This window comes from Rutilus rutilus (assembly GCF_951802725.1).
Source record: "Rutilus rutilus genome assembly, chromosome: 7".
In the NCBI taxonomy this organism is placed as follows: Eukaryota; Metazoa; Chordata; class Actinopteri; order Cypriniformes; family Leuciscidae; genus Rutilus; species Rutilus rutilus.
In genome coordinates, this window is record NC_140221.1 from 8,096,803 (window position 1) to 8,122,778 (window position 25,976).

General features: G+C 37.0%; 1 protein-coding gene across 3 annotated transcripts; it reads right to left on the minus strand.

Annotated features, from left to right (window-relative positions):
• Positions 1-1,324: 1,324 nt before the first annotated feature.
• Positions 1,325-24,962, minus strand: dtx2 (deltex 2, E3 ubiquitin ligase). 3 transcript variants are annotated; one of them, XM_084414451.1, is made up of 10 exons: positions 24,915-24,944; positions 23,919-24,296; positions 21,734-22,325; positions 14,744-14,802; positions 10,776-10,913; positions 8,641-8,708; positions 8,145-8,306; positions 6,052-6,213; positions 5,695-5,784; positions 1,325-2,911 (listed from the first exon to the last, which is right to left on the minus strand). In XM_084414451.1, the coding sequence occupies exons 2-10, from the start codon at positions 24,247-24,249 to the stop codon at positions 2,651-2,653; spliced, it is 1,863 nt and encodes a 620-aa protein (XP_084270577.1). In that variant the 5' UTR covers positions 24,250-24,296; positions 24,915-24,944; the 3' UTR covers positions 1,325-2,650. The 3 variants fall into 3 exon arrangements, with proteins under 3 accessions (XP_084270577.1, XP_084270579.1, XP_084270578.1); XM_084414453.1 differs by lacking the exon at positions 10,776-10,913 and having other exon boundaries at positions 24,915-24,962; XM_084414452.1 differs by lacking the exons at positions 10,776-10,913; positions 24,915-24,944 and having other exon boundaries at positions 23,919-24,867.
• Between the last annotated feature and the right edge of the window lie 1,014 nt (positions 24,963-25,976).

Genomic DNA, 25,976 nt, shown 5'->3' on the forward strand with positions numbered 1-25,976 from the left:
TTTCATGAGGGAAGAACAGAATCTCACTCTGCAGGTGAAAAGCACTTGTCTTTATAAAGCAGAAGAACAGCAGCTCTGGGATGCAGATGTCCTGCAGAACACATGGAGCAACACTGTCCTCTACTGACTGAACGACACACTCCAGCTGGGAGGATTCGTTCACATTCAGTTACTACAAACATGAAAATCAGGTACAAGTATGAGATAATATGGTGAACGCTTGACTGTTTGTCAGGAACGTGTCAAGGTCATGTTTCATCCCCAAATCTACATAAGAAAGGAATATTTTATGTATATATACTCTACCGTTCAAAAGTGGGAGGTCAGTAAAAAAAAAAATGTTTGAAAGAAGTTGCTGATTTTATTTAGTCAAAAATACAGTTGGGAATATTGTGATAATAGTAATTTTGCATAATAATAATAATGCAATATAATTAAATATATTAAGAGGTTAAAATAACGGTAAACCTTTAGAATAAGCAACTAAGAATGAACAATACTTCAAGCATTAATTAATCTTGGTTAATATTTCAACATTTACTAATACATTATCAAAATCAAAGGTTGTATTATTTGTTAATATTAGTTAATTCACTGTGAACTAATATGAACAAAAAATGAATAGCTGGATTTTTATTAACTAACATTTACAAAGATTAACAAATACTGTAACAAATGTATTGCTCATTGTTAGTTCATGTTAACTAATGAACCTTATTGTAAAGTGTTACCAAACTCAATTCTAATTGAATATATTTGAAAATGTCATTTATTCCTGTGATTGCAAAGCTGAATTTTCAGCATCATTACTCCAGTCTTCAGTGTCACATGATGATCCTTCAGAAATCATTCTAACATGCTGATTTTCTTACCAAGAAACCTTTCTTAATATTATGAATGCTGTAAAACAGTTGTGCTGCTTAATATTTTTGTAGAAAGCATTATACATTTATTTTCAGGATTCTTTGATGAATAGAAAGTTTGGAAGAGCAGCATTTATTTAAAATAGAAATCTTTTATAACACTATAAATGTATTTATTGTCATTTCTAATGGGCAAATAATGGGCATTTAAAATAAAAAAAAAGTTACATTTAAAGTAAAATTTCTGGATGCACTACTACAGCAATGAGAATTTGGAGTGAAAATTACCTTAATTAAAATAATGTTTATTTGTGTTTGTGTGTTGTGATATGTGCTTTTCTTGAGATTACTGGTGGATTTAATTTTGTATTTTGTTGCAAAGCCGAAAAGCCTGATTTTGCCTGGAAGAATTCAGTGTTTTATAGCAGTGTTCTCATTAACAAGTAACACAAACCAAAAAGTGTTGTTATATGGAGTAATGTTTATTGCTGATTAGAAGTTGAATATATATTTATATATACACTTGCATACATTGTAAAACCAAAAATCCCATACTGTGGAGTAAGAGATGATGAATGAATGTCTCCAGACTCACAGTGGTAATGAACTGTAACTTAATCAAACACTGCTGATTGTCTCTGTGGCACCATCTAATACTGCAACCCAATAATAATGCTGTGGGATTGCATTTCTACACCTATTTTCAGGATCTGGACTATAATTAAATAAGCAATGACATTTTTTTAAAAAAAGCATTACATAGTGTTGCTGAGCTTTTAAAAGTCTTGCATTTTTTAAATAGCTAAAATGAATGTATATTCTAAAGAATATGGTCCATTGCAATAGAAACCTATAGACCACAGAATTAAAATAAAAGGTAATTGCGACTTTTTTTCCTCACAATTGCTCGTTTACATCTTGCATTTGACTTTTATTTCCTCATAATTCTCAGAAATTAAGTCAGAATTGCAAAAATTCCAGAAATTCTGACTTTATAACTTGCATTTGCGAGTTTATATCGCAGTTTTGAGAAAAAAAAGTTAGAATTGTGAGATAAAAAGTCGCAATTATCTTTTTTTTTTTATTATTATGTGGCAGAAACAAGCTTCCATAGAAACCTTATTATGTGGAATCGAGAAAAATCTAATCCCTTATGACCGTAAAAAAAAAAAAAAAAAAAAGTAGCAGCAAGTGAACGAAATCTGTCAGGTTAAAAACCATTTAAAACAATATGAACTAAATTCATAGCTGCAAATTCTGAAAAAAAGTGCCTTTAATTTCTGAAGCAGTACATTTTACAGTACTAGTAAAGACTTATGATTTGCATTGATGTGCAAATTTGTGTTTTCATGTCAATGCTTTTCAATTAATATTGTATCGATTCCCAGCAAAAGTATGAGGATCATTGCCGCAGGTGCTCTACTGTAATGTAGTGCGTCAGGAAGGACATCACAGCCCTATGATGAATCATATTTTGAGATGAATCCCAATGTTGGCGTCAGAGCAGAGGGCGAGTCTCCTCTCGGCTCGAGATTCGGGCGTCAATCTAAGACAGAGCCATTCGTGCAGAACCATCTACAGCTGTCTTACAATACGGTGAAAGTACAGATGACCACAAAGCCAGTGACCCCATGTGTGCGTTAATATTCTAGACTCAGCTAGATGAAGGAAGTTGCCGCCAACCCTTGCACATTCGCATACATCCAAACCTCTCGCCAAACATCATAACTCTAGTTTTCCCTTTTCGTCAAGTTTTATTAGATCTACAGCAGACGGAATGGTTCGTTTCACATGCCTGAACCATGAGCCCCTTGGCTCTGAGCGTCTCGTTTCAGACAGTCCTCCGTCACACCCTGTGAAGCCAGTTCTGAGAGCACATTGTCCAGGTAGTTGGGGTCGGGGTAGCCGTGGCCGGAGACGTTGGACATCATCTCCGTCTTGTGGTGGATCTCGTTCCAAATGACGGTGTCAGGCTCCCCTGTGGTGCTGGAAGTGCCCACGGTGAAGATGAGGCGTCGTGTCCACGCCACCTTCAGCAGCTCCAGCACCTGAAAACCACATAATCAAGACCATCAGATTTACAGTAAACACAGTTGGTGGGTTTTCTCACAGAGAGAAACGCAAACCAGAGCACCAAAGATCAACATAAAACAAATGCTGACCAAGCCCTATGTCAAGATTCAATATATCGGGCAGAAATCTTGTATCTCCATATTTAGTCATTTGAATCAATACCATTGATCACCCTTTATGTATGTCCGTGGGTTTTGCAAATATTTAATGGGGTGGTTGATTATGATTTCACTTTTTTTACTTTAGTTAGTGTGTAATGTTGCTGTTTGAGCATAAACAACATCTGCAAAGTTACAACGCTCAAAGTTCAAAGCAAAGGGAGATATTTTCTTTTAAAGAAATTGCTTTTTAAGGACTACAACAAACGGCTGGTAAGGACTACACGACATTCCTCCTGGGTTAGTGACATCACCAACCCTAAAATTTACATAAAACCTGCCCCCGGGAACACAATTTATAAATTATCAAGACAGAATATGCTAATCAATTACTAGAAGATAACTACACATAAGCTACTTATTCAGAATGTTGTCACTTCTTCTTGAGTCTCTCCATCTTTCTGACTCCGGTTTCAACATAAAAGGCAAAAAGTTTTAGAAATTTTCAGTGCATGTTTGTGTGAGGTAAAAGGACACAAGCTGTTGTAGCTCCGCCCCCCTGTGCCAGGAGCAGCAGCTCATTTGCATTTAAAGGGACAGACACAAAAACGGTGCGTTTTTGCTCACCCTCAAAAAGTGACAACTTTAACAGGCTATATAAAAATATCTGTGGGGTATTTTGAGCTTCACATACACACTCTGGGAACATCAGAGATTTATTTTACATCTTGCGAAAAGGGCATTATACCAATGGACAAATGGACAAAACAAGTATGTCTAACATTTGCTGGTCAAAGACTCCATTTAAGCTTGATTTTGTTATAAAGGTAATTATATAATGACACATGCAAGAGTCTGATCATATATATAAAGCCACATTATGAACTTTGACAACACTGTTTAATTACTTTAAAAAAAAAAAAATTTGGAGATACGAGTTTCCGCACAACAGCGACAATAGAACGAGCGCGAAACACGAATTGCTTTACGGCAATTCGACATAAACACACACGCATGTATGATGTATTACCAGATGACCCACCTCGGTAGACATAGCTCCACACGATACAGTTGGCTTGCTCTGATCAAAACAAACGCACATGAGCAGCGGTAGAGAGGGGGAGGAGGCCGCCGCAAGTGAGTTTTTTACGACTGTGTTGTGAAATATACGCCCCCCCACAGCTGTAGGGGGAGCTCGTGGGGAAAACATGCGACAACAAAAGGGAAAATCAGCGAAGAAGTGACTAGAGTTCGCTAGAGTTGCCGAGTTCTGCTTTAACTTTGTAAAGGTTACAAAAACAAGAAATTATGTTCTGTGGTAAATGGTAATCGACAATTGATAGATGCTGGAGCATAAACACTCTTTCAAAGGATCAGGCGTGCATGAGGTTAGGACGCTCTGACATAAGCAGAAAATGTCAAAGAATTTATGTCAAAGTTTCTGAAAGAAATGCAACAATAGGGCTGAATAACAAAGATGGGCCACTTTCCCTATTGGCCCAGCGCTGTTTATTTAGCATCTTTAGACCCTGCAAACTTGAACATTTTGTTGTTCCAAACCCAATAAGACTTCGGTTCATCTTTAAATATTCTCTCATCACTTCTATTTATTCACAGAAAGTCTAGAAAATCAACATGTTCAAGCTTTAAAAAGTAAAAACTGCTCCATTCATATGGGTTACTTTTATGATGTCTATCTGAAGCTTGAAAATGTTCATTACCTAGACTTTCACTGGAGATACAAAAAGGATGAGAGGATTGTGCTCTTCACTGAATACCTTTTGTATCTTTAATAAGAATCCATTTATATTTAAACCACACAGAAAAGTGCAGTGGTCATGAATTTTAACACATTTTTTACCAATTTTGCACACAAAAAGTTACATAGTGTAGCTTTAAGTAATAAACATAAAACATTTGAATTGTAAATACAACATTTTAAAACTTTTTTGTTTTGGGGCCACTAAAGACAACTCCTGGCCCGACGAGGTGAACAAAAAAAAAAATCCTCACTGTGGGTGGAGCCGCATTTACAGTTGCTTGCTGAAATTTCATAAGCAATTTAAAGTAATTTCAATAGGAATCGGGAATTTTATGCAAGAGCGAAACATTTCCCTGTTCAAGTCAAGTCACGTCTATTTATATAGCGCTTTTTACAATAAAGATTGTTTCAAAGCAGCTTTACAGAGATAACAGGAAAATAATGCAGTAAAGTTTGTTTCCAGAATAAAAAAACATCACAGTCCAGCTTAAGTAAGTTCAGTGATGTTTCATTTTTGTTGTAAAAAAAGTTTATTGATTTAGTTATTTAGAAATATTGCCGCTCTGTAGAAAACAGTGATGTCATCGTCCAGCTTAGTTCAGTTCAGCTCAGAGTCAATGCAGGCAGATCAGTGTTATTGTTGAAAATTAAATTTAATGTTAAATTTAATGTCCCCAACTAAGCAAGCCAAAAGCCAATGGCAACAAAGGTGAAAAAAGGCGACAATGGCAAGGAACCGAAACTCCATCTTGCGTAACACATGGCACTGGAACAATTGATTCAGCAACTGAACGGTAATTTAACAGGTTTAATGTGTGAAAGTGGCTAGTGACTCCATATCGTGACAAATGAGAATGGCATGAATCTTTATTTGAACTGGGTCAATTCACTCAATTACCTTTCTGCCTTTGTCATTGTCAGGAAGGAAACAGAAGCGAGGGAATCCTCTGCACGTATACGGCTGTCCAGGGTTTGGGTGCTCAGGGCCCTGCAGACAAAGAGTGCATTAGGATAATGAGTGCTTCGTGCAGGCCAAGGCAAGGACAAAACCATCATCACACAAAGGAATGAGTCAGTTATGCCCCCAATAAATGCAGATGGACGCCGACGTCAGTCTGCTGGATGAAAACATTTGGCTGGTTCTTAAGGACCTCTAGCACTTATTCTAAAAGTTGAAAGCACTTTTCTTATTGTTGAATCATGGTGCAAATAAATATAAAATAGTACAGCACTACATTGGTTTGTCAAAACAGACCTGTATTCCGGGCGGGATGTTGTAAATGATTTGTATAGTGCCGCAGTCTGGGTGTCCAGGCAAAGACTGAGGAATACTATAGATATCCATGTTGCCCTTTGGTTGGGTGCCGGTCTTCTCTCCGTAAATTGTCTTACATGAGGGGCACTGCAGGCTCCCGTCCTATGGGGTGACAACGTGAGAGAAAATGGGTGCAACAATCTCTTTAAAAGAAATAGTTCATGTGAAAATAAGTATTTTGAGCTGATAAAATCAATTCTTGTAATTGCATGCCATGCACCTATTTTGTCATTTTAGAGTAATTCCAGGAATGCATGACGTACACACTACCATTGAACATTTTGGGGTCAGTATTTATTTATTTATTTTTTGAAGAAATAATACTTTTATTCAGGATGCATTGATCATAAGTGACAGTAAAGACATTTATAAATGTTCCTTCTTTCAAATGAATGCTGTTCTTTTGAGCTTTTTATCTATCAAATATTAATATTTAGCAGCAAAACTGTTTTCAACATTGATAATAATAAGAAATCAGCATGTTAGAATGATTTCTGAAGGATCATGCAACACTGAAGACTGATGATCCTGAAAACTCAGCTTTGCCATCACAGGAATAAATTACATTTTAAAATATATTAACATAGAAAACAGTTATTTTCAATTGTAATACTATTTCACAATGTTGCCGTTTAAACTATTTATGATCAAACAAATGCAGCCTTGGTGAGAAAAAGAGACATCTTTATAAAAAAACACTTGGCAACACCAAACTTTTGAATGGTAGTGAAGATTAGAATACTGTGAAATGAATACTTCACCCAAAAAATGAAAATTCTGAAAATCATTTATTTCAAACCAACGTTTTTTGGGGATATTAACAGTATTGCAATTTCTGTCATCCATTCTTGGAATTACCCTAAAATAGATATTAAACAGGGATGCAAACACATGTATGGTCAAAAAAGAGAGAGGTTATCGAAGCCCTCGCCCCGCGGCAAATTTCCAGATACTTACATAATTGTGATGAATTTAATCCTTTTTAAGTTATTATTTTGCAGTGTAAGCTTACAGTTAACACCTTTGAATATTACATAAATGTATTATGTATTTTTATTAAACTTAATGAGTGTATAAATCAGCAGCAAAAAGTAATTCTTGAAAAAATCTGCACAGTAATTTTATAAAATCTAAACATGTTAATAAAAACAAATTACTATTAGTACTCAATCAGGCAATCATACATTTCACAATTTTATATTTATATATTAATGTCAAGAATTCAGAAGTGTATATATTTATATAGCCTACACTACACAGAAATAATATACAATTAAATGATGCTTATTTTAAATGTATTGAGCAGGCTAGGTATAAAAAATATAGGCTTTTAATAATCTTTCAGTGCGCAAAACCATGATAATATGAAACGCTTCAAAACAGAGCGCACAAAGCGCGTATGCGCATCGCGGGTGCAGAATGATGTGCTCAAAGCAACATGGAGTCACAGTGTGCAGCGCTGCACAAGTGCGCATTTAAAGGTTCACGGCACAAAGCGAAGAAATGTCGAGCGCACAAATCCTAGTGTAGTCCAACAGTTTATTGATCATTTGTTTCACAGTTTTAAATTCCAGTTATTGTGCGTTTGATGCCGATTCATAGTCCTTGTGATGTGTGTGATCTAACAAGCACACGGTAGTGAGTCGTTTAAAAACAGCAACAAACTCCAACAAAATAAAGTCATTTTATGCAAATCCACAGCCTTTTCTCTACAGATCAAGCATTATAATGTGAATATATCATATTGGAGAGAGTTTTACCGTGCATCCAACCGGAAGAGGCGCGCGCGCTGTTTGAATACTGAATGGAGAATGACTGACAGCCGCAGAGGAGGGAAAACGAGTTTCCGTATACTTTAATGATGTAAATAGACTTCTGTCCCTCACATTAAGCTAAGGAATGACTTCAGATGACTTTGTCACCCAAACTGACGTGAAAAAAGCGGGAGGCGCCGAAAAGCGCGCTGTTTGCATCCCTGTTTAAAATAGTTGCATACAATTGACAGTTAAAAGTGTTGGTAAGATATTGCACACCTTGGTTCCATTGTTGTACATGGCCAGCATGCAGGGCATGTGGAAGGTGTGACCACATTTTGTGAATTTGCCCACAGTGTTGGGCTGAAGAGACTGAGAGCACTCAGCTGGGACCTCATAACCAGACGGGGAGGCCAGGCGCTCCATACAGATAATACAGTCCTGAAAGCACACAGCCAGATGTCATAGATGGCAGGGCGTTAAACATATGGGTGAATGTCATCAAAATGTGTCCAGGTCATGTTATATTTTGCATACAGAAATTGATGTCTATTTTAGGACCATTACGTTTTTTTTTTTTTTTTGCATTGTTACATAAAGGTGCTTAATTGTCTTGAAAATATGTAAAAATGGTCCTAAAAGTGTCTTCATTTTCTTTTACTAATATATTTACTAAAACCTATATTTATCTAAAATATAATACTCTTATAACTCTGGGGTGAGAAATGACCTGAAAAAATTCACAGATTTATGCCAGTACATAAACAAAATATACCTCATCTGGAACCACAGGCACTTCCTCCATGTATTTCTTGATGACTTCCTCTGGTTTCTGAGCAGGAGCTGAGGACATACACAAGACACATTTTAACCTACGTGACGACATGAAGATTACATTTTCTTAAAGAGTCCATGAAAGAGTTTTATCAGAGTCTGTTCTGATCAATTGTTAATTATTCATGTACTACATACATTTTTGGCCAATCAAATGCTCTCTATAATGAGACTTTATCTGAAGTCAGCATATGCGATATATATAACACAATTATAAACATTTTCACTATCTGTGAATTTCTGTAGACACTTAAATTATTATTTTTTTTAAATAAATTCCTATTACATCATTAATGCAGCTAACCTGGCAGAAGTAGAATGCTATGTTTGTTATGGTTTCTAAATGAACAAATACATTATGTAAATTGTTTTTCTAAGAAGCAGTTAGAGATGCTACGGCATCAGTATCCTTGTGTATTTCCAAGGAACCATAACCAAATACCTAATGCAATAACACTTGCTCTTGACTTCCTGAGTCACAGTTAGTTTTAATGAGTGCATTGTTATGCATTATCACACACTGATTATATGCAAACAACACACATAAGCTCATGTATACACATTTAACTATTAATGAGCTTTCCCCTAGAAAAGAAACACATTTTTGGTGACAGGCTAGGCCGGTTTTGCTTTGCACGTGAAGACCGTGACCATTTAATGTGCACATCAGTTCGTTTTGATGTTATTTTGACAATTTACTAATGTAAACAGAAGTGTGCAGCATATGTGCCTAAATATGGAGTCTCTAAGGGAACATGGTGATGGACAAAAATGAGTTTAAATTATACTTCAATGCTTTTGAATTCGCTCACAAAACATTTGTGTTCCTTGAGAATATTTGCATTCTGTCGCATAAGTTCAGCGTTCCCCTGAGAAACTTTACATTCTCTCTTAATGGCATTTCAATATAGTTTTTCCTCCCACCTCATATGTCCATCACCAATTTTGCCAGTTTTGCAAGGAAATGCAAAACCTTTGAGAGAACGCAAAAACATTGAAATATAATTTATAATCACCATGTCCCTTTTGGAGCTTCGTATCTAAACCACCCTTAATGCAGTTAAAATCTCGCAGCCTGAGGTTTACAATTTATCAAATAAAATTTACGGATCTTAGAATAAATAAATTTGCTAAATAGTTATCTTTGGAATATTCTTATATTTTAAGTGTAATCCACAGCCTCAAACAGGTTATTGCTCTTAAAATACTTTTGTTAAATTTTATAATTAAATGTAATAATAATAATGATAAACAATTTGCTAAGTGATATCGTTTATAAGTCTAGTAACAGAGTATATAGAATTCAAACAATGTGAACATGTGATTCAGCCATCTAACAAAGGCTTTGAAAGTCGCTCATCCAATCAGAATTTAGAGTCAGAACTGTCCGCTAAATATGGCTTCTTTTAATAAATCAATGTTTGATACTTAGCATTTAACATACCATTTAAAAGCACACACTGTTCAGATTACAGACCTTGGTGTTAGTTGAAACACTTAAAAAGTCAGTTCAATACGGAAAATGTGTTTAGGATGTTTTAGTAAGCCGATATTAAAGCAGTAAACTAACATTGCTTGTGAGTGTCAGTCTGAACCTAACATCATCTTCTGTATTAAAACACATTCAAATGAAAAGCATTAACCACAACACAGGTTATTTAGGATTAGAGAAAGAAAGAAAAAGACCAGGGAACAACTGTTATTCGATAAACCCCCCAGCAGACATCTGTCTGCAGTGTCCCACAGGTGAGCAGGCAGGTGTCAAGCTGAATACCATCAATAGTGCATTCATTATGTGATCGAGAGGATGGATGCAAGATAGCATGACCATGACAGCATAAACATGAAATGGGTGAAAACATGGCGGCAGAAGCAAACGATAAATAGAGAAACACAAACATCTCGCAATGGCTGGACGGAGCATGTCGGAATGAAGCTACAGTACTAACCCCCTGGGGAAAATATAATTTGAAAGGAGAATGGTAAGGAAAAGAGCAATTAAACAAAAAGGACAGCAGCAGTTTGCAGGCCAGTGGAGGGCAGGTTCGGTCGGGCTGGTTGGCGGTGCTTAACTACCTGTCCTGGACTGTCTCTTTGCCCTCTTAATGGAGCTGGGCTGGCCTTTGGTGGGCCTGCTGGAGCCACGCTGGGAGAAGGGGGCGGTCATGAAGCGAACTCCCAGTCCTGCGGCTGACATCAAAATGGAAGCCATGCCTGGAACGGCCGGAGGCCATGTGGAGACATGCAGGAGGAAGGGAGGAGGAGGAGTGAAGGAAAGGAAGAGTAATGAGCCAAGAGTGGAGAGGCCAACCACAAGTGGGGCATGCTCTGATGAGGTCAAGAAAAGTTTAGGGTCCTACTCACTTCTGAATCTGATGCAGAGGAAATAATATCGGTGACAAAAACATCCATCTATAGATGCTGACTACAATCCTACCTGTTATTAATATTCGTCTAGGACTAAATGCCGTACACGGGATCCAATTCGCTTTGGAGACTAACTGTGATACGATCACTCAAACCACCTTCAGAGGAGACATGGGACACATTGGTCTCAGAGAGTCCGACTTTGAACTATTTGCATAACGTCTGGTCCATTCTGACAGGAAGAGACCATCTGATGACCAATCACAAATCGTGTTGCTTTTAAGCGATGTTTAATGGCAGGACAATTTGAAATCCATTACAACATAATAATAGAACAGCATGACAAAAAAAGCTGCAAGCAAGCAATGCTTCCGGATACATACAAAAAATTACATTAAAGCTTTAAACACACCAAAACATATGACCAAAACTGAGCATACTGTAAGCATTAGCCTACGTTTTTAAGACAGCATTGTCAAGTTAAACATTTAGGCCTGGTTCCACAGACAAGGTTTAGACTAAGCCAGGATTAGGCTTTAGCTAAATAAGGACATTTAAGTAGCTTTTATAAATGTGCCTTAGAAAAAAAAAAAAAATGACACTGACATAGTCTAGGACTAGGCTTAAGCCTTTTTCTGTGAAACCAGGCATTTAAGTTAAATAGTTAAACTTTAAAAGTCCCCTACTGTCAATAATGTTATCGCGTGATCACAACTTTTTTGCCCCATGAAAATAATTCTTCATGCCTTAAAATAGCTTAACACTACACCCTTACTTCATTTAAATATGCAAATTAATCCACTCACTCACACCAGATGAAGAGCTACCTCCACTCGGTCAACTATAGTAAACGCTACACAAGTGGAAATATTGGTTTATTTCAGCCATATAAGCATATGTTAAGCACCCTCAAATGAAAGCAAAAGTACCCTCAGTTGATACTGTAATACTGTAAACAGATTTGGTAAATGCACCAGTGTGTATTTGTGTTGGCGTTCTAGAGACCGTCCAATGTTTCTATTTACAACGCGGTTTTGCAGCGGTGAACAAAGTGGCCAATCAGAGGTGTTTATTCAGTCAGAATCCACTCACCGGTCAAAAATCTGGATTTTTTGTTCAGCGCCGAGTTCTGCACTCCCGAGAAACCTCTTATTAACAAAGTGTAGACAAATGTAAAGAGGAGATTCATTGTGCAATGTAGACAACTTTATTGATTATAATGGAACTGTGAGATCACAAAATGAGATGAGTGACAGCTTCGGTCTTCGCAGGTCTTTTAGGCTATATACTGTATAATCCATTCAGAATTTGAATAAAAAAAAGTCAACATAAAGGTAATTCATATGATTAGCATTTAGCATTGTGTTCGGTTTTATTTTTCGTCTGGATTCAGTTTTAATAGTTTAATTAAACTGTAATAAAAAAAAAAAGTATCTTATTTTGACAGGTTGTCGTGAAGATCTTTGAGTGCCTGTGTAAATATGAAATGACAATGCTCGTAAAGAGCAGCTTTAGAGATGATCATGTGTTCACGCCCTTATACAGTGAGACAAGCAATATTCAGTTAGTTAAAATGTGTGAGATTGAAACAAATTGGATTTATGAATGTATAACAAACAAGTATTCATTACTTCAATGAGCTCATTGTATCTGCATTAAATGATTACATTGTTTAAATGAATACATTTTTAGCTAACTGTGACTTTGTATATGTGCATATCTAAAATACTTAACTTAGACTGTTACCTCTGATAACAGAACACTCTAAATTGTAATATGGACTTGTGGTCCAGGTGTGTGAATGGTAGCAGGGAAAGCCATTGCTTGTCATGTCAAGTCACATTTATTTATATAGCGCTTTTTTCAATAAAGATTGTTTCAAAGCAGCTTTACAGAGATAACAGGAAAATAATTCAACAAAGTTTGTTTCCAGAAGAAAATAGCGTCACAGTCCAGCTTAAGTAAGTTTAAGTAAGTTCAGTGATGTTTCAACTCTTCTGATTATTCTTTTCACTCCTCTATCAGAAATCTTGCGAGGAGCACTGGTCGAGGCAAATTTATGGTGAAATTATTGTCTTTCCACTTCCGTATTATGGCCCCAAAAGTGCTCACTGGACCATTCAGAAACTTAGAATGGCGCCTATTAACCAATGCCATCATTATGTTTTGCAACAATTAGGTTGCGAAGGTCTGGAGACAGCTCTTTGCTTTTACCCATCATGAGATGTGTCTTGTGTGACACCTTGGCAATGAGACCTTTTTGTAGGCCATCATTTGGGACTGAACCAGCTGTTATTAATTTCCACTGACAGGGGGCTGGATTGCTTTTTAATTACTGTAAGTTTTCAGCAGTTGTCTTGGCTTTCCATGCCTTTTTGCGCCTCCCTTTCTTCATGTGTTCAATACTTTTTCCCTGTGTCATTTCACATAACTTAATTTCTGAACTTATTTTTGTTTGTTTCTTTGTATGTATGGCTTACTTGGGTTGTTACCAACATCTGGTGAAAATTTCATGTCAATAGCACCTTTGGAAATATATTTACTGAGAAAAATGATGACGTGTTCAATACTTATTTCCCCCGCTGTATATATATATATATATATATATCCGCTCTTGAGAAAACCATGATGTCATTGTCCAGCTCAGTTCAGTTCTCATATAATGGTGTCAATGCAGGCAGATCAATGCTATTGTTGAAAATTTTATTAAATGTTAAATTTAATGTCCCCAACTAAGCAAGCCAAAAGCAACAAAGGTGAAAAAATCTTGTGTAATAATTGGTTCAAATAAAGTATCAGAGTAAGTGATCATATGGGTTTTATTGAACAACACTGTTAAAATACACCTTGTAAAATAAATTATATAAACATAACTTGTGTATATTATGTATGGCACTGGAACAACTGATTCAGCAACTGCACAGTAATTTAACAGGTTTAATGTGTGAAAGTGGCTAGTGACTCAATTCACTCAATGTCAGGAAGGAAACAATGCACTCTCTGTAAAGCTGCTTTGAAATGATGTGTATTGTGAAAAGTGCTATACAAAGAAACGTGAACTGAATTGAATTGAATTGAATGCATTGATGATAATTATATAAACACGGTTACGGTGTATTGCAGATTCAGTTTTTTTTTTTTAGCATATAGTTGTTTTGCATTGATCGCTTTATTCAAAACCCACCCAAAATCTCCTCACCTTCACTCTAGTGAAAATGATGTTAGAAATGTCACTTCGCTCCAGATCTGTCTATATGTTCCCCAAATGCCTCATTCATCTTGGTGCTGCAGCTGTCAGCTACAAGAACAACAGATATTCTACATCCCCATACACGCGCCATTAGCCTGAAACTTGTTGAAAGGCGAGCGCTTTTAAGACACACCAACACAAAACCCACAAGCTGGTGACTCAGTGAAGCCGTTAATGTCATAAACTGACTTGTGACAAGCAGTCTGTGGCATGAATATACTTGTGACATTCACTGAAGGATGCTAAAGCTAACTTCACTGACTCTCACTGCTCTGGGAAACATTTGAGTGGTTCAAACTGACACTCCCAAGAAACAGTTCAGCTGCTGCTGCAGCATCAAACACCTTTCTGCAATGAGGAGGAGACCCCAGTGCATCACTGGAAGGATTTTCTCCTGTGTGGCGTGTGTGATGGGTGAGTACCGTACCTGCCAGCGCCGAGTTCACACTGCTGGATCCGTTCATGTGTAGAGGGATGGTTGGGATGCTGTGGAGACAGAAATATACACACTTTAATGCATGAGAACAAAAGCGTTTGACAATGGCCTTAACTCCCATTACAGGAGTTGTGTCATGTTCTTTTTATTACACAAAAGAGAAAGCAAATTTGATTGGTTGAGATTGTAGTAGATGACCTAGTAAAGATAAAATGAAAGCAAGATACTTTCCAAGGAAATCCCCTGGCTTCCTCAAGCTGTCATGGTGTAATTCATGCTATGCCATCTGATCTAACATGCCTTTTTCATAAACACTCCCAAGTTCGGGGTCAGTAAGATTTTGAAATGAATACTTTTAATCAGCAAAGATTCATTTAATTGATCAAAAGTGACAGTAAAGATCATTATTATCAAATAATTTTGAAAAAAGGAACACAGTTTACACAAAAATATTAAGCAGCTAACATTGCAGATAACAATAAATAATTCTTGAGCATCAACATATTAGAATGATTTCTGAAGGATCATGTGACACTGAAGACTGCAGTAATGATGCTCAAAATTCAGACTTGCTATCACAGGAATATTACATTTTAAAGGGGTTATGAATTGAGAAACCAAATTCCTTGATCTTTTGACATTTAAAACATCCAAAAACAGAAAGCTCTGGAAAAAAGTGGAGTGGTAGTCAATACAAGACAGACGCAAACACAGGATTACTCCAGCAACAAAGCGATAAAGATGCCTCTGAGGATATTCTGAAGTGCCAAGATGAGGACAAATATTTCCACATTCTTTGCATTGCCTTCATTGTGATCCGAAGCGTGGATGAACTTTATTTTTAACGAAGTTCCAAGTCACATCAGTTAGACTGTTGGTTTGTTCGCTTCATTTTACAGCGTATTCATTTTTAAACAAGACACAGTTCGACGCAGGCTTTTCAGAGAGACTGAATAAAAGACGATGCAGTGCTGACTATATTGAATCCGACAGTAATGTCGCAACACACAAGTGTGTGTAACAATGTTTTTACCATGCGTCACTATTGCTTTGTCTGTTACAGATCATTTGATATGTACTCACTTTATTGAAAATTATGAACAATGACTATAACAACGACAGTGCGACAAACTATGGCACATTCACGCGAAATGTTTACGCGAAACACTGCAAGCTATCCTTTGTCAACTATAACTGGTAACTCCAAGTACTTAAACTTTATTTGCCACAAACAAGACTTGTAAAGCATATGTAATACACATAAATGTTTCACAAATGTTCCATCTATGTAATGAGATAAAGCCCTTGCTGTAGCGTCTTCATTTCAACACTAACTTAAAGGGGTGGTTGAATATGATTTCACTTTTCTAACTTAAGTTAGTGTGTAATGTTGCTGTTTGAGCATAAACAACATTTTTGCATAAGCAAATTTACAACCGTCAAAGTTCAAAGCAATGGGAGATATTTGCTTTTAGAAGATAACTACACATAAACTACATGAATTCATCAACTAACCATTCAGAAATGTTGTCCACATGTTGTCACTTCTTCTTGAGTCTCTCCATCTTTCTGACTCCGGTTTGAACATAAAAGGCTAAAAGTTTTTGAAATTTCCAGTGCATGTTAGCCTGGAAATCCAGACCTAAATCTGAAAGATTAATGGTCTGGCATCGACTAATGAAAATCGGCCAGCTCGAGGGGCGGCACCAAGCATGCATTTGAAAATCTCACTGCACGCAATTGGATAACACTACGACCAATCACAACAATACACAGGGTGACGTATCCAGACTGAGCCCCATACGCTTAGCTACCAGCGGAGCTAACTCGTAGATTAGACTCTTGCCGTATCCGGTCGGCAAAACAGCAAAAACGCCCTTCTTGCAAAGGAACGATTCGAGCGCCGTCTTCTGTTCCTCTTTTAGATAAAAAGCCAAGTCTAACTCGTTCATTGTAGCGGCCAAAGCCGTTTCAAACAACTGCTGTTCATCCATAGCCATCTTGCAATGTTTACTAATGACTTCGACGCCACAGCGCTGTCGTCATCTGTTTAGCTCGCCTCTGGCCCGCCTATATCAGATAACCCGATGTGATTGGTGCAGCTCGGATACAAGGGCATATTTAATGAGCATCATTACTCGACGCCAGAGTAAACTCGCTGAGCAAATTCAACTTGTGCTCTCGTGAGAACTCTGGATTTCCAGGGTAAGTGCATGTCTGTATGAGGAGTTAATTGAAGCTTCGCCCCCTGTGCTGGGAGCAGCAGCTCATTTGCATTTAAAGATTTTGCTCACCCTCAAAAAGTGACAACTTAAACATGCGATATACAAATATCTGTGGGGTATTTTGAGCTAAAACTTCACACACACTCTCAAGACATATTTTACATCTTGTGAAAAGGGCATTATACCATCCCTTTAATATAATAATATACTACCTTTAACTTAATAAAAAAACAATACCACCTCACAAATACATAAGATATAAATAAAAATGATTAATTACCATGCTGTTGCAGACTGGAGTATCCTTGGTATTTATTTAAGGTGTAGGGTTGTTGTCTGATTCGGGATCAGACTCTGGCTCAAACATGTAGGCTATGGCGAACATCGCACAGTTTCAAAACAATTCCAAATGTGTAATAAAAAAAAAATGCAGTTCATGACCCCTTTAAAATATATTAATTGAATATTTAATATAAAATATATTAAAACATATTTTGAGACTTAAATTGAGACATAAGAGACTTTCAAAACAAGCTTAAAAACAATTACAGATCCCAAACTTTTGGTACAGTGTAGATGCACATAATAATCTACACTACCCCAAAAGAAGATGACAAAAGAATAATGAGTGCACGAAAATGAATCCAATCAAAATCCATTTCCATTTTTGCAAATGTGTTTCACTGGTTGGTAAGACCGTACTCTGCATAGATTCAGCAGCGTACAATGTTTTCAGCAACAGTTTTTGGTTAACCAACTTAACCAATAAACAATTTCCCACAATGACAAGTGTTCTGCAAACTGGGTCATGGATATACAGTATAGAGTAAATCCCTCTTATTTTATGCATATGACACAGATGTTTCTGCTACTTACATAACTGCATTTACAGCTTTATCTCAATAGTGGCGCTACAATTCGCAACAATTCCAGCTCGCAGTACACTCCCACAGTCATCTGAGAACCGCATGACACAGTCGGGTGTGATGAGGCCATATGCCAGAAAATATTCAGCTCTTCACCCTGTGTAAAACTAACCAGCATAAACTGTGCATGGCAAATTAAGCACCAAAATTTTAACTTAATTTTAAGAATTTATTCAAATCCCTAACCTTAAGCATTGAGCAAATCTGAGCTTTTGTAAACAACACTAATACATTTCATAAGCTTTGTTTGTTTGTTTTTTATTACTTGGGTTACGCTTTTCAGCGAGTGATTTTGGTTTTGATTTCAGACTTTTCATTTCATAGCAATCATGCCACAGATCATATCTACAGGAGGTGTATTTTGTCCATGTGAGAATCAAACTAAGGTCAGATATGGATGCTAGTGTAAGTTGACTGTGTGAATAAGGACGGAGTGAGAAAAACATGTCTAAAATTTCCTGGTTCCCCTTTCAACCTAGTTTACCAGAAAGAGAACAATAACTCAAATCTGGGTCTTCCCCTTTCAGTCAGCACAGACTTGCTTTCCTCCATGTGTCCTAAAGCAGACCTCTACTCCTGTAGATCCACACAGAGGAGAGGATGTGACACCATTAAACAGAGGAAAAGACAATTATAGTAGGGGGACAAAAGGGAGGATGATCCTTACTGCTCTTGAATTACAATTAGTCCAGACTGAGAGAGGAAATTATCATGCTATCATAAGCTATGTTTCCATCCACCTATTTTTATGCACATTTTGGAATATTCTGGATATAATATCTATAAATCTGGATGGAAACGCCAAAATGTGCATAAATTCTAAAAATGCGCGTGAGTTTATGCGCTCAATTGAGTCGGATGAACTTTTTATCTGATAAGACGACATGCGCATAAATTACAATGGAAACACCTTTACCAAATAAATTCCTAGATGCGCATCAAAAAAGACATGGCTTATATAATATAATATTCCAATTTTACGCATGTTAAATTCACAACTTTGAATGGGAACATAGCTTACAGTGGTTTTCCTGTTAATCCCACATTTTAAGTAAAAAAAACATGCTCGAAATGTGAAGCTCGTATTTTTGTTAATGCATTTACGTTGCATGAATACAAATCTTACCTAAAAATATGAATCATTTATTATTGTATTTATTATTCCATACAAATATTATATTAATTTAGCTGCAAATTTGTAGTTTTACTGTGGGTCTACTAGATTTGTTGCTGTACTTTAAAAAAATTAGCATATTTTAACTTCTATTACTTTCATTGTAAGTTCCTTAACGCAAAGACAATTCTGGTTGCACTTTATTTTTACAGTATACATGAACTGTCCTGAACCATTACTGAGTAATATAAAGGTACTACATGGACTTAGGGGGATAGTTCACCCAAAAATGAAAATGATGTCATCATCTAAGGTGTGGTCACATTTACAGTCGCTCTGCAAAACAGCGCAGGTGAAATCCAGTGATCCCAACAGAAATGTGATCTGGATTCTGGAGGTTTGTGTGAGGGCCAAAGATTTTCCCACGCAGATTTTCAATCATTTTCAAGCTGGTCACACAAACTCATTGCGCTGACCAACAGAAAGCTGCTTGGTTTGAAAGTGACTTCTGTGTGAGTTGCTTCACACATCACTACACTATTGACAATGGCCTTTTTTTTTACATGTGAAATTTAACTCTTTTTTTCTTCTCCAGAACACGAAAAAAGATATTTTAAAGAATGTTGGTAACCAAACAGATTTGGATTCCATCGTCTTTCACTATATGTGACCCCGCCTGTGAAACCCCGGCTAAAGTCGCAGAATCGAATTATGAGTTAACGAGCGTCAAAGTAGTCATAGCCATAAAAAAAAAAAAAAAAAATTTTGTTTATTGCTGTAAATGATAGATTATACCAATGGTTTTGAGATTTAATACTTACATTTTCATTTATAACATGATAAATACTGAAATGAATGATTTTATTGACACTACGTTATACTTTTGCGCAAAAAAATAAAACCGGACGTGATTAGGTTGATTTCTAAACATTGATTTCAATCGTCTCTGGGTTTATTTCGCGCAACAACACTGCTGATTCGTATATCATTCGGTTCAGGAACTTCTTTTCTATTAGAAAGAGTAAAAACAGACTTTAATATCAATCCGCGAGCGGTAATCAGGTCAACACAATAAAAAAAAAAGTAAAAAAAAGAGATTTAAGCCGGGTTTAGATGTCTGTGGTGATTTTTTCTTGTCATAACCAATATTTTAAGAACTGCTTATTTGTTTTGTAGCTCAGTATTCTGCCAATAATATTAAACTTATTTTAAGGACATTTATTGGTCTGCTACGTGTTATTTGCTGGATAGTAATGCGTTGTTTTGACATCTGACATGGCGACACCGAAGTATGAGTAGGAACAGAAAATAGCTGCTTGCTTAAACAGCTTGCTTGATATTAAGCTCGGTGGAATTGCCCCAAATTATGATTGAACATCAGGCTGAGTAAATGATGACAGAATTGTAGTTTTGGGGCAAACTATCCCTTGAAATTCTATTTATTTATTTATTTTTTTACTCCAGATTTACTCAATGTTACACCGTGGGCCAGTAAGAGAATGATAATTTCAGAGAATGAGAAATGTTATGTTATTTAATTGATATATTATTGACATTTCACTGATATTACATTTTACTAATAAAGTTATACAAATCATTCCACTGAATTGACATGGTAATTGTTGCTACGATCAAGCTCTTTTGCCCCCATTCGTTTCAATGTTTTTATGCTTTTAGCTTTTTGGACATGCACATCATAATAAATAGACCTGTTTTACAAAACTTAAAGAATTTTTCCACTGATGTGTCATATCATATATCACTAAAAAGGGGAGAATCTCAGCTTTAATGTGTTATATGGCACATATGCAGGATAACTATGGATCAAATGTGTTGCAGTTTCAACAAATAACCTATTTTTTAATTGGAATTTCTCAAAAATATGATTTTCTGAGCCCGAATTTTAACAAATCTTTGACATGGCCTTACTCAGTCAGTATTAAAGACATCAAGGTTATATTTTCACAGAATGTTCTTTACATTGTGTAGGATGATTTTATGTAGAAAACATTGAAATCACAAAAAAATGACTTTAGCTGGGTTTTCACAGGCAGGGTCACATATCAGACATCTCTCAAAATATCTTCTTATGAAAGTCGCAGGTTCGGAATGACACGAGGGTCAGAATTGATGACATGATGACAACATTTTCATTTTAGGCCAAATTATCCCTTTAACATGGGTAAAGGTTAAGTTTGGTTCTGGGTTAGTACCTGGTTATTACACAATAATTACCATGTCACACAGAGAAAGAACTATAAAATAATGCTTTTTTTTGTAACTAATAATAACCTAGCCAAAATTATTTTCTGCAGCAATGAAAATTATGCCACAAATGGATTCACAGAATGACTGAGCTTGCGGCTACAAAGACCACATGAGAACAGACACAATGGCAGGAAGGAGAAGACCACATTAGATGATGAAATACAACCTTTTGACCTTCGGTGTCATTTGAAATATGCAGGTCAAACATCATGTTTCCTTATGGTCATAAAAGCCATTTAGTATTTTTAAACTGCTCTCTGCAGGAGAACTTCCATGCTTGTGTGCAAAGTCCTTGAAAACATGGCTAAAATAAGTCTCTCTTAGGGGGAAAAAAAATAACTATTGTGGTACCATGATAGATTGAAGGTATCAGATGGCAATTACAGAAGTATTTAAAAAATATGACAACCTGCATTTTTTATTTTTTAACTAGGCCTAGTAGTCTTACCTTAAGCCATTCGCGTGATGACCAAAAGCCTGCGGCGGTCCTGTGGGATGAGCCACCGAGGTGGGGGTGGTCCATGGGGTGTTCCATAACAGGTTCCCCATCGAGAGAGGTCTTCTGGGGTAGGGCGAGTAGGCTGAAGAGGAGCTGGTTCCAGGAAGTCTTCCATGCTGCGCTGTCTGGAGGCTGGGTCTGTTGGCCTGCCCCGCGGAGAAGGAATGCCGTGACCGGCTCAGCATGGGTCCGGCGGTGCTGCTATTGCTCACGCACTGGTGACAGGTACAGGCCGGGCCCGAGTGAATAACCGACCCAGACGTGAGAGGATACGGCATGCTGCCTTGCCGCCTGACGCGCCGTCTGAAGCTAGAAGTCTTGTTGACTTGCTCTAGAGCGGTGAGGTCCACAATGTAGTTGTAGCCCTGTGGGCTCAGGTCAGCTGTGGCCTGCCCTGCCTGGTAGCTGTGCTCCAGCAAAATGGAGGTTCGGATCTCGTACGCCGTCCACCCTCCTTCATCATTGGCCCACTCCCAGAGAACGCCACTGCCCAGGGCAGAAGACTGCGGGAACAGGGATCGTCGAACAGTGCGCATCTTTCCTACAAAACATTTCACAGTAATTGGAACAAGATAATTATCATGAATCATAAAATGTGCTTCTCTTCTAAAACATATGCAAGCAAGAGCTGTTGTTTCATCCAGCAAATACATCAGCATCCTGTCGAAATCTGGACGCTTATTTCCTGAGATTTTATGTCACCTCTTTCCTGTTCTTTTCCATAGAGACCACAGGTGTCGAAAGTCATTCAAACATCCCCCAAAACAAGCCTAATCTCCAGCTAACAGACCAAACACCCATGTGTCAGACTGCAGCGCTAAACAGCTTTACCCAGCAGGCTTAATGACCTGTTGTCAAGAATGAAGCATAAATATCATACATTTGGAGCAACTGAATTAGTTTCAGCCAGCATTCACAGTTCGCATTAAGCTTATTTCACAATGTAGATTATGGAAACACTTCCTTGACAACTGGTAACATTTACTTAATATCCAAATGAGCAATAAGCGTATTCTTACCACTCCCTTAAAGTGAAGTACTGTGGCGGTAAAAACATCACTTAACATAGTTTATGGGTCAATAATAAATTTGTCCAAGATAATAATATATTTATTTAAAATCTAGTCTAAAACACTAATTAGATATAAGTCCTTAAAAACTTATCAGATAATTAGATATTATTTAAATGCAAATTAGATATAAGCTCTTTTTAAAAAGTATGTGTACCGATGCTGGTTTTAAAGGTTTTTCGGAAAACAAACTTTTGATATAATGACCCTAAAAAAGTAAAGTGTTCAAGTAAATCAAAAATATACTTATACGATAAATACTTATGAGTGTAGACAAAAGAATAGCAGTATATATACTAATAACATACTATCATACACATCATTATCTATACACACACAATACTGCTCAAAAGGTTAGGAGATAGTATTAATTTCTTTAAAAAAGAGATTTTTATACAGCAAGAACACATCAAATGTATCAATACTTACAGTAATGACATTTATAATGTTACAAAAGTTTTCTATTTCAAATAAACGCTGTTCTTTTGAACTTTCTATTCAACAAATAATCCTGTAATGTTTCCACAAAAATATTAAGCAGCACAACTGTTTCAACATTGATAATAATAAGATGAAATGAAAGTAATAGCTACTTAATAGAAGATTTAATTTACCATGACAGAAATAAATCACATTTTCAAATATATTCAAATAGAAAGTTGTAATAATATTTCACAATTTTACTGTTTTTACATACTTTCATTTTTTACAAATATCACAACTTCTTTAAATCATGAATTGTTTTGAAATTAGTCAAGAAGTTTATTTGGGAGTTTCACCATTCGACGTTTCACAACCTGAACCAAAGTTTTGGTACAAGTTCCATGTTGTTATGTTATGTATTCAATAACACCGATAGTGTTAACAAAAAAAGTACCATGGTACTAACATGTGTTTGAATATGTACCATACCATAGATGACTGAAGTTCTATGTAGATGATACACGAATATGGTAACGATTCATATTCAGTAGCTATTATTAACGTACCATGGTACCGCCAGCGTACTTTTTCTAAGTCTCCATAAGTAGTTTAGTGAACGGGCTGTATGAGGTCACACTCACCGGTGTCCTGTCTGAACTGTTTGAGGTTGGGGATGTCGATGATGTAGGCAGACAGGCTGGGGTCCGCCTGAGCCAGACAGATGCTGCTGCTGCTGCTGGGGGTCGATGCTCCTCTCTGATGCTGGAGACACTGCTCGATGAAGCTGCTCACCTGTCCAGTGTAAGGCCTCCAGAAGCCCAGATCATCCTGCCATTCCCAAACCACCGCCATCGGCTGAGCCTGTCCTGGCATCCCGGAGGAGGAGGAGGAGGAGGAGGAGGATGGCGATGCGAAAGACGGTCCGTTTCTAGACCCACTCCCTCCGGAATGAAAACTGGAGCCTGTTGCCATTTTGTCAGTTAGAAAAGATCCCAACTGACCGCCGGCGACGAAATAATCTGGAGTATAAAGCAATGTGACGATTTGGCCCAGCTAACAACAACACCCTTTCAGTTGCACTTGATTTACAGCCAGCTAGCCCGCTTTACTAGTCGTATTCTGTAAGATATTGATCAATATCGCCACTACAGTGTTTTATCCAGTGATACGCGTTATTTTAACCGCAGATTTAAGCGTTAAACCACTGACGTCGCATCATCTTGTTCGGTTGCTAGAGTCGCAGCTTCAGACTAGCCGCGTCTCGCTCTTTTCTTCGCCATTCAGTGCGTTACTGTACGGCTACCAGCCTCATAAACCACTAGCAGATAATATAACAGCTACTATTTTGTAGACAGCAGACTAAAGTGGTCAGGTGGCTTATAGAAGCACACTGATGGACATGTTTTTTAAAGTACGCAAGGGTTGTATAGTTACTTGCTCGCCTGCTGTGTGTGTTTGTGTCGCTGACGCTGGTGGTGGATTCCCATAGATACACACTGTGAAGCCAGACACAGAACACTCCCCTATGGAAATCTGTTTTTACATTTCCCCTTACATTTTACAGGTTTAAAATAAATTAAAGTGGCTAGTTGTTTTAAATTACTTGCATTTCCCGGTGCTGCATGAAGTTTACTTACTGTGGCCGTTTATCAGATTTTGTCTCTCTGTTAGCTAATGTCTGCATTGCCGACTTTTATTTTGAAAGTAGTTATTATAAGCCAATGTGACAAACGGCAAATTAAAAGTCCCTCTATATATTTATTATAAAGTACAAATACGCGCAATTTGTAATATACTAGTTTGTACGAAACTGAAAATGATGCCATCATTCACTGGTAATTGTTTCTGTCCAGTTTGCTGTCAACAGATTCGTCAGGATGAATTGGGATCAGTGAGCTGAACTGTCTGGGAGAACTAGACGAGTCTGATTCGTGAATCAGTTTTTGTGAATTGAATCTACTGAAAAGATTCAATTCAAATGAATCGATTTCGTACACATTAGGGCGAATGTCAAGATTTTCAGTAAGTAATGTTGTTTATAATAAATAATGTTTCACTATTAAAATTATGTTATTCGCATCAATAACAAACGGCGATTAAATAATGACATAATTTCGATTTTGGGTGAATTATCCCCTTTAACACTCAGTAATTCTGTTTATTAACTTTAAATAATTGCTTGAAGTTAAAGTTAATAGTAAAAACTACTCTAGCAAAGGTACCAGCAGTGATGCTGTTTTAACTTTCATCTCCTTCTACGAGTATAATGCAGTTATACCTTATGAAACACTGCAGACATTAAAATGTGGGATTCGATTTAAGATATTCCCCTGGTTTCACAGGCAATGATTAAGTCTAGTCCCAGACTAAAATGCATCTTTTAGCTGTTTCAACTGAAAGCAAGCAACTTGCACTGACAAATCTTAAAACATGTCAAATTGTTACGTCTCAAGATGCACACCAGTAATGTGTTTTCCCCCCTAAGGCACGTTTATAAAAGCTACTTAAATGTCCTAATTAACTTAGACCTAATCCTGGCTTAAGTCCTGTATGTGAAACCAGGCGTAAAAGTGGTCAATTTTAATTAAAAGTAAAATTTCTGCACCATTGAAAATGTGATGTTGCCTTTTGCCCAGCAGATGGTGCTAATGATGGCCTCAACCCTGATGTGTTTGGAACATTATTCATCTATTTTCCAT

Excerpts from the sequence above, each read along its gene's own strand:
- dtx2 (XM_084414451.1), bottom strand. The coding sequence starts at position 24,249 with ATGGCAACAGGCTCCAGTTTTCATTCCGGAGGGAGTGGGTCTAGAAAC. Across the intron at positions 22,326-23,918 it reads ACAGTTCAGACAGGACACCG|GAAAGATGCGCACTGTTCGA; the intron begins GTGAGTGTGACC and ends AATGTTTTGTAG. Across the intron at positions 10,914-14,743 it reads TGTGAACTCGGCGCTGGCAG|GCATGGCTTCCATTTTGATG; the intron begins GTACGGTACTCA and ends CGGCCGTTCCAG.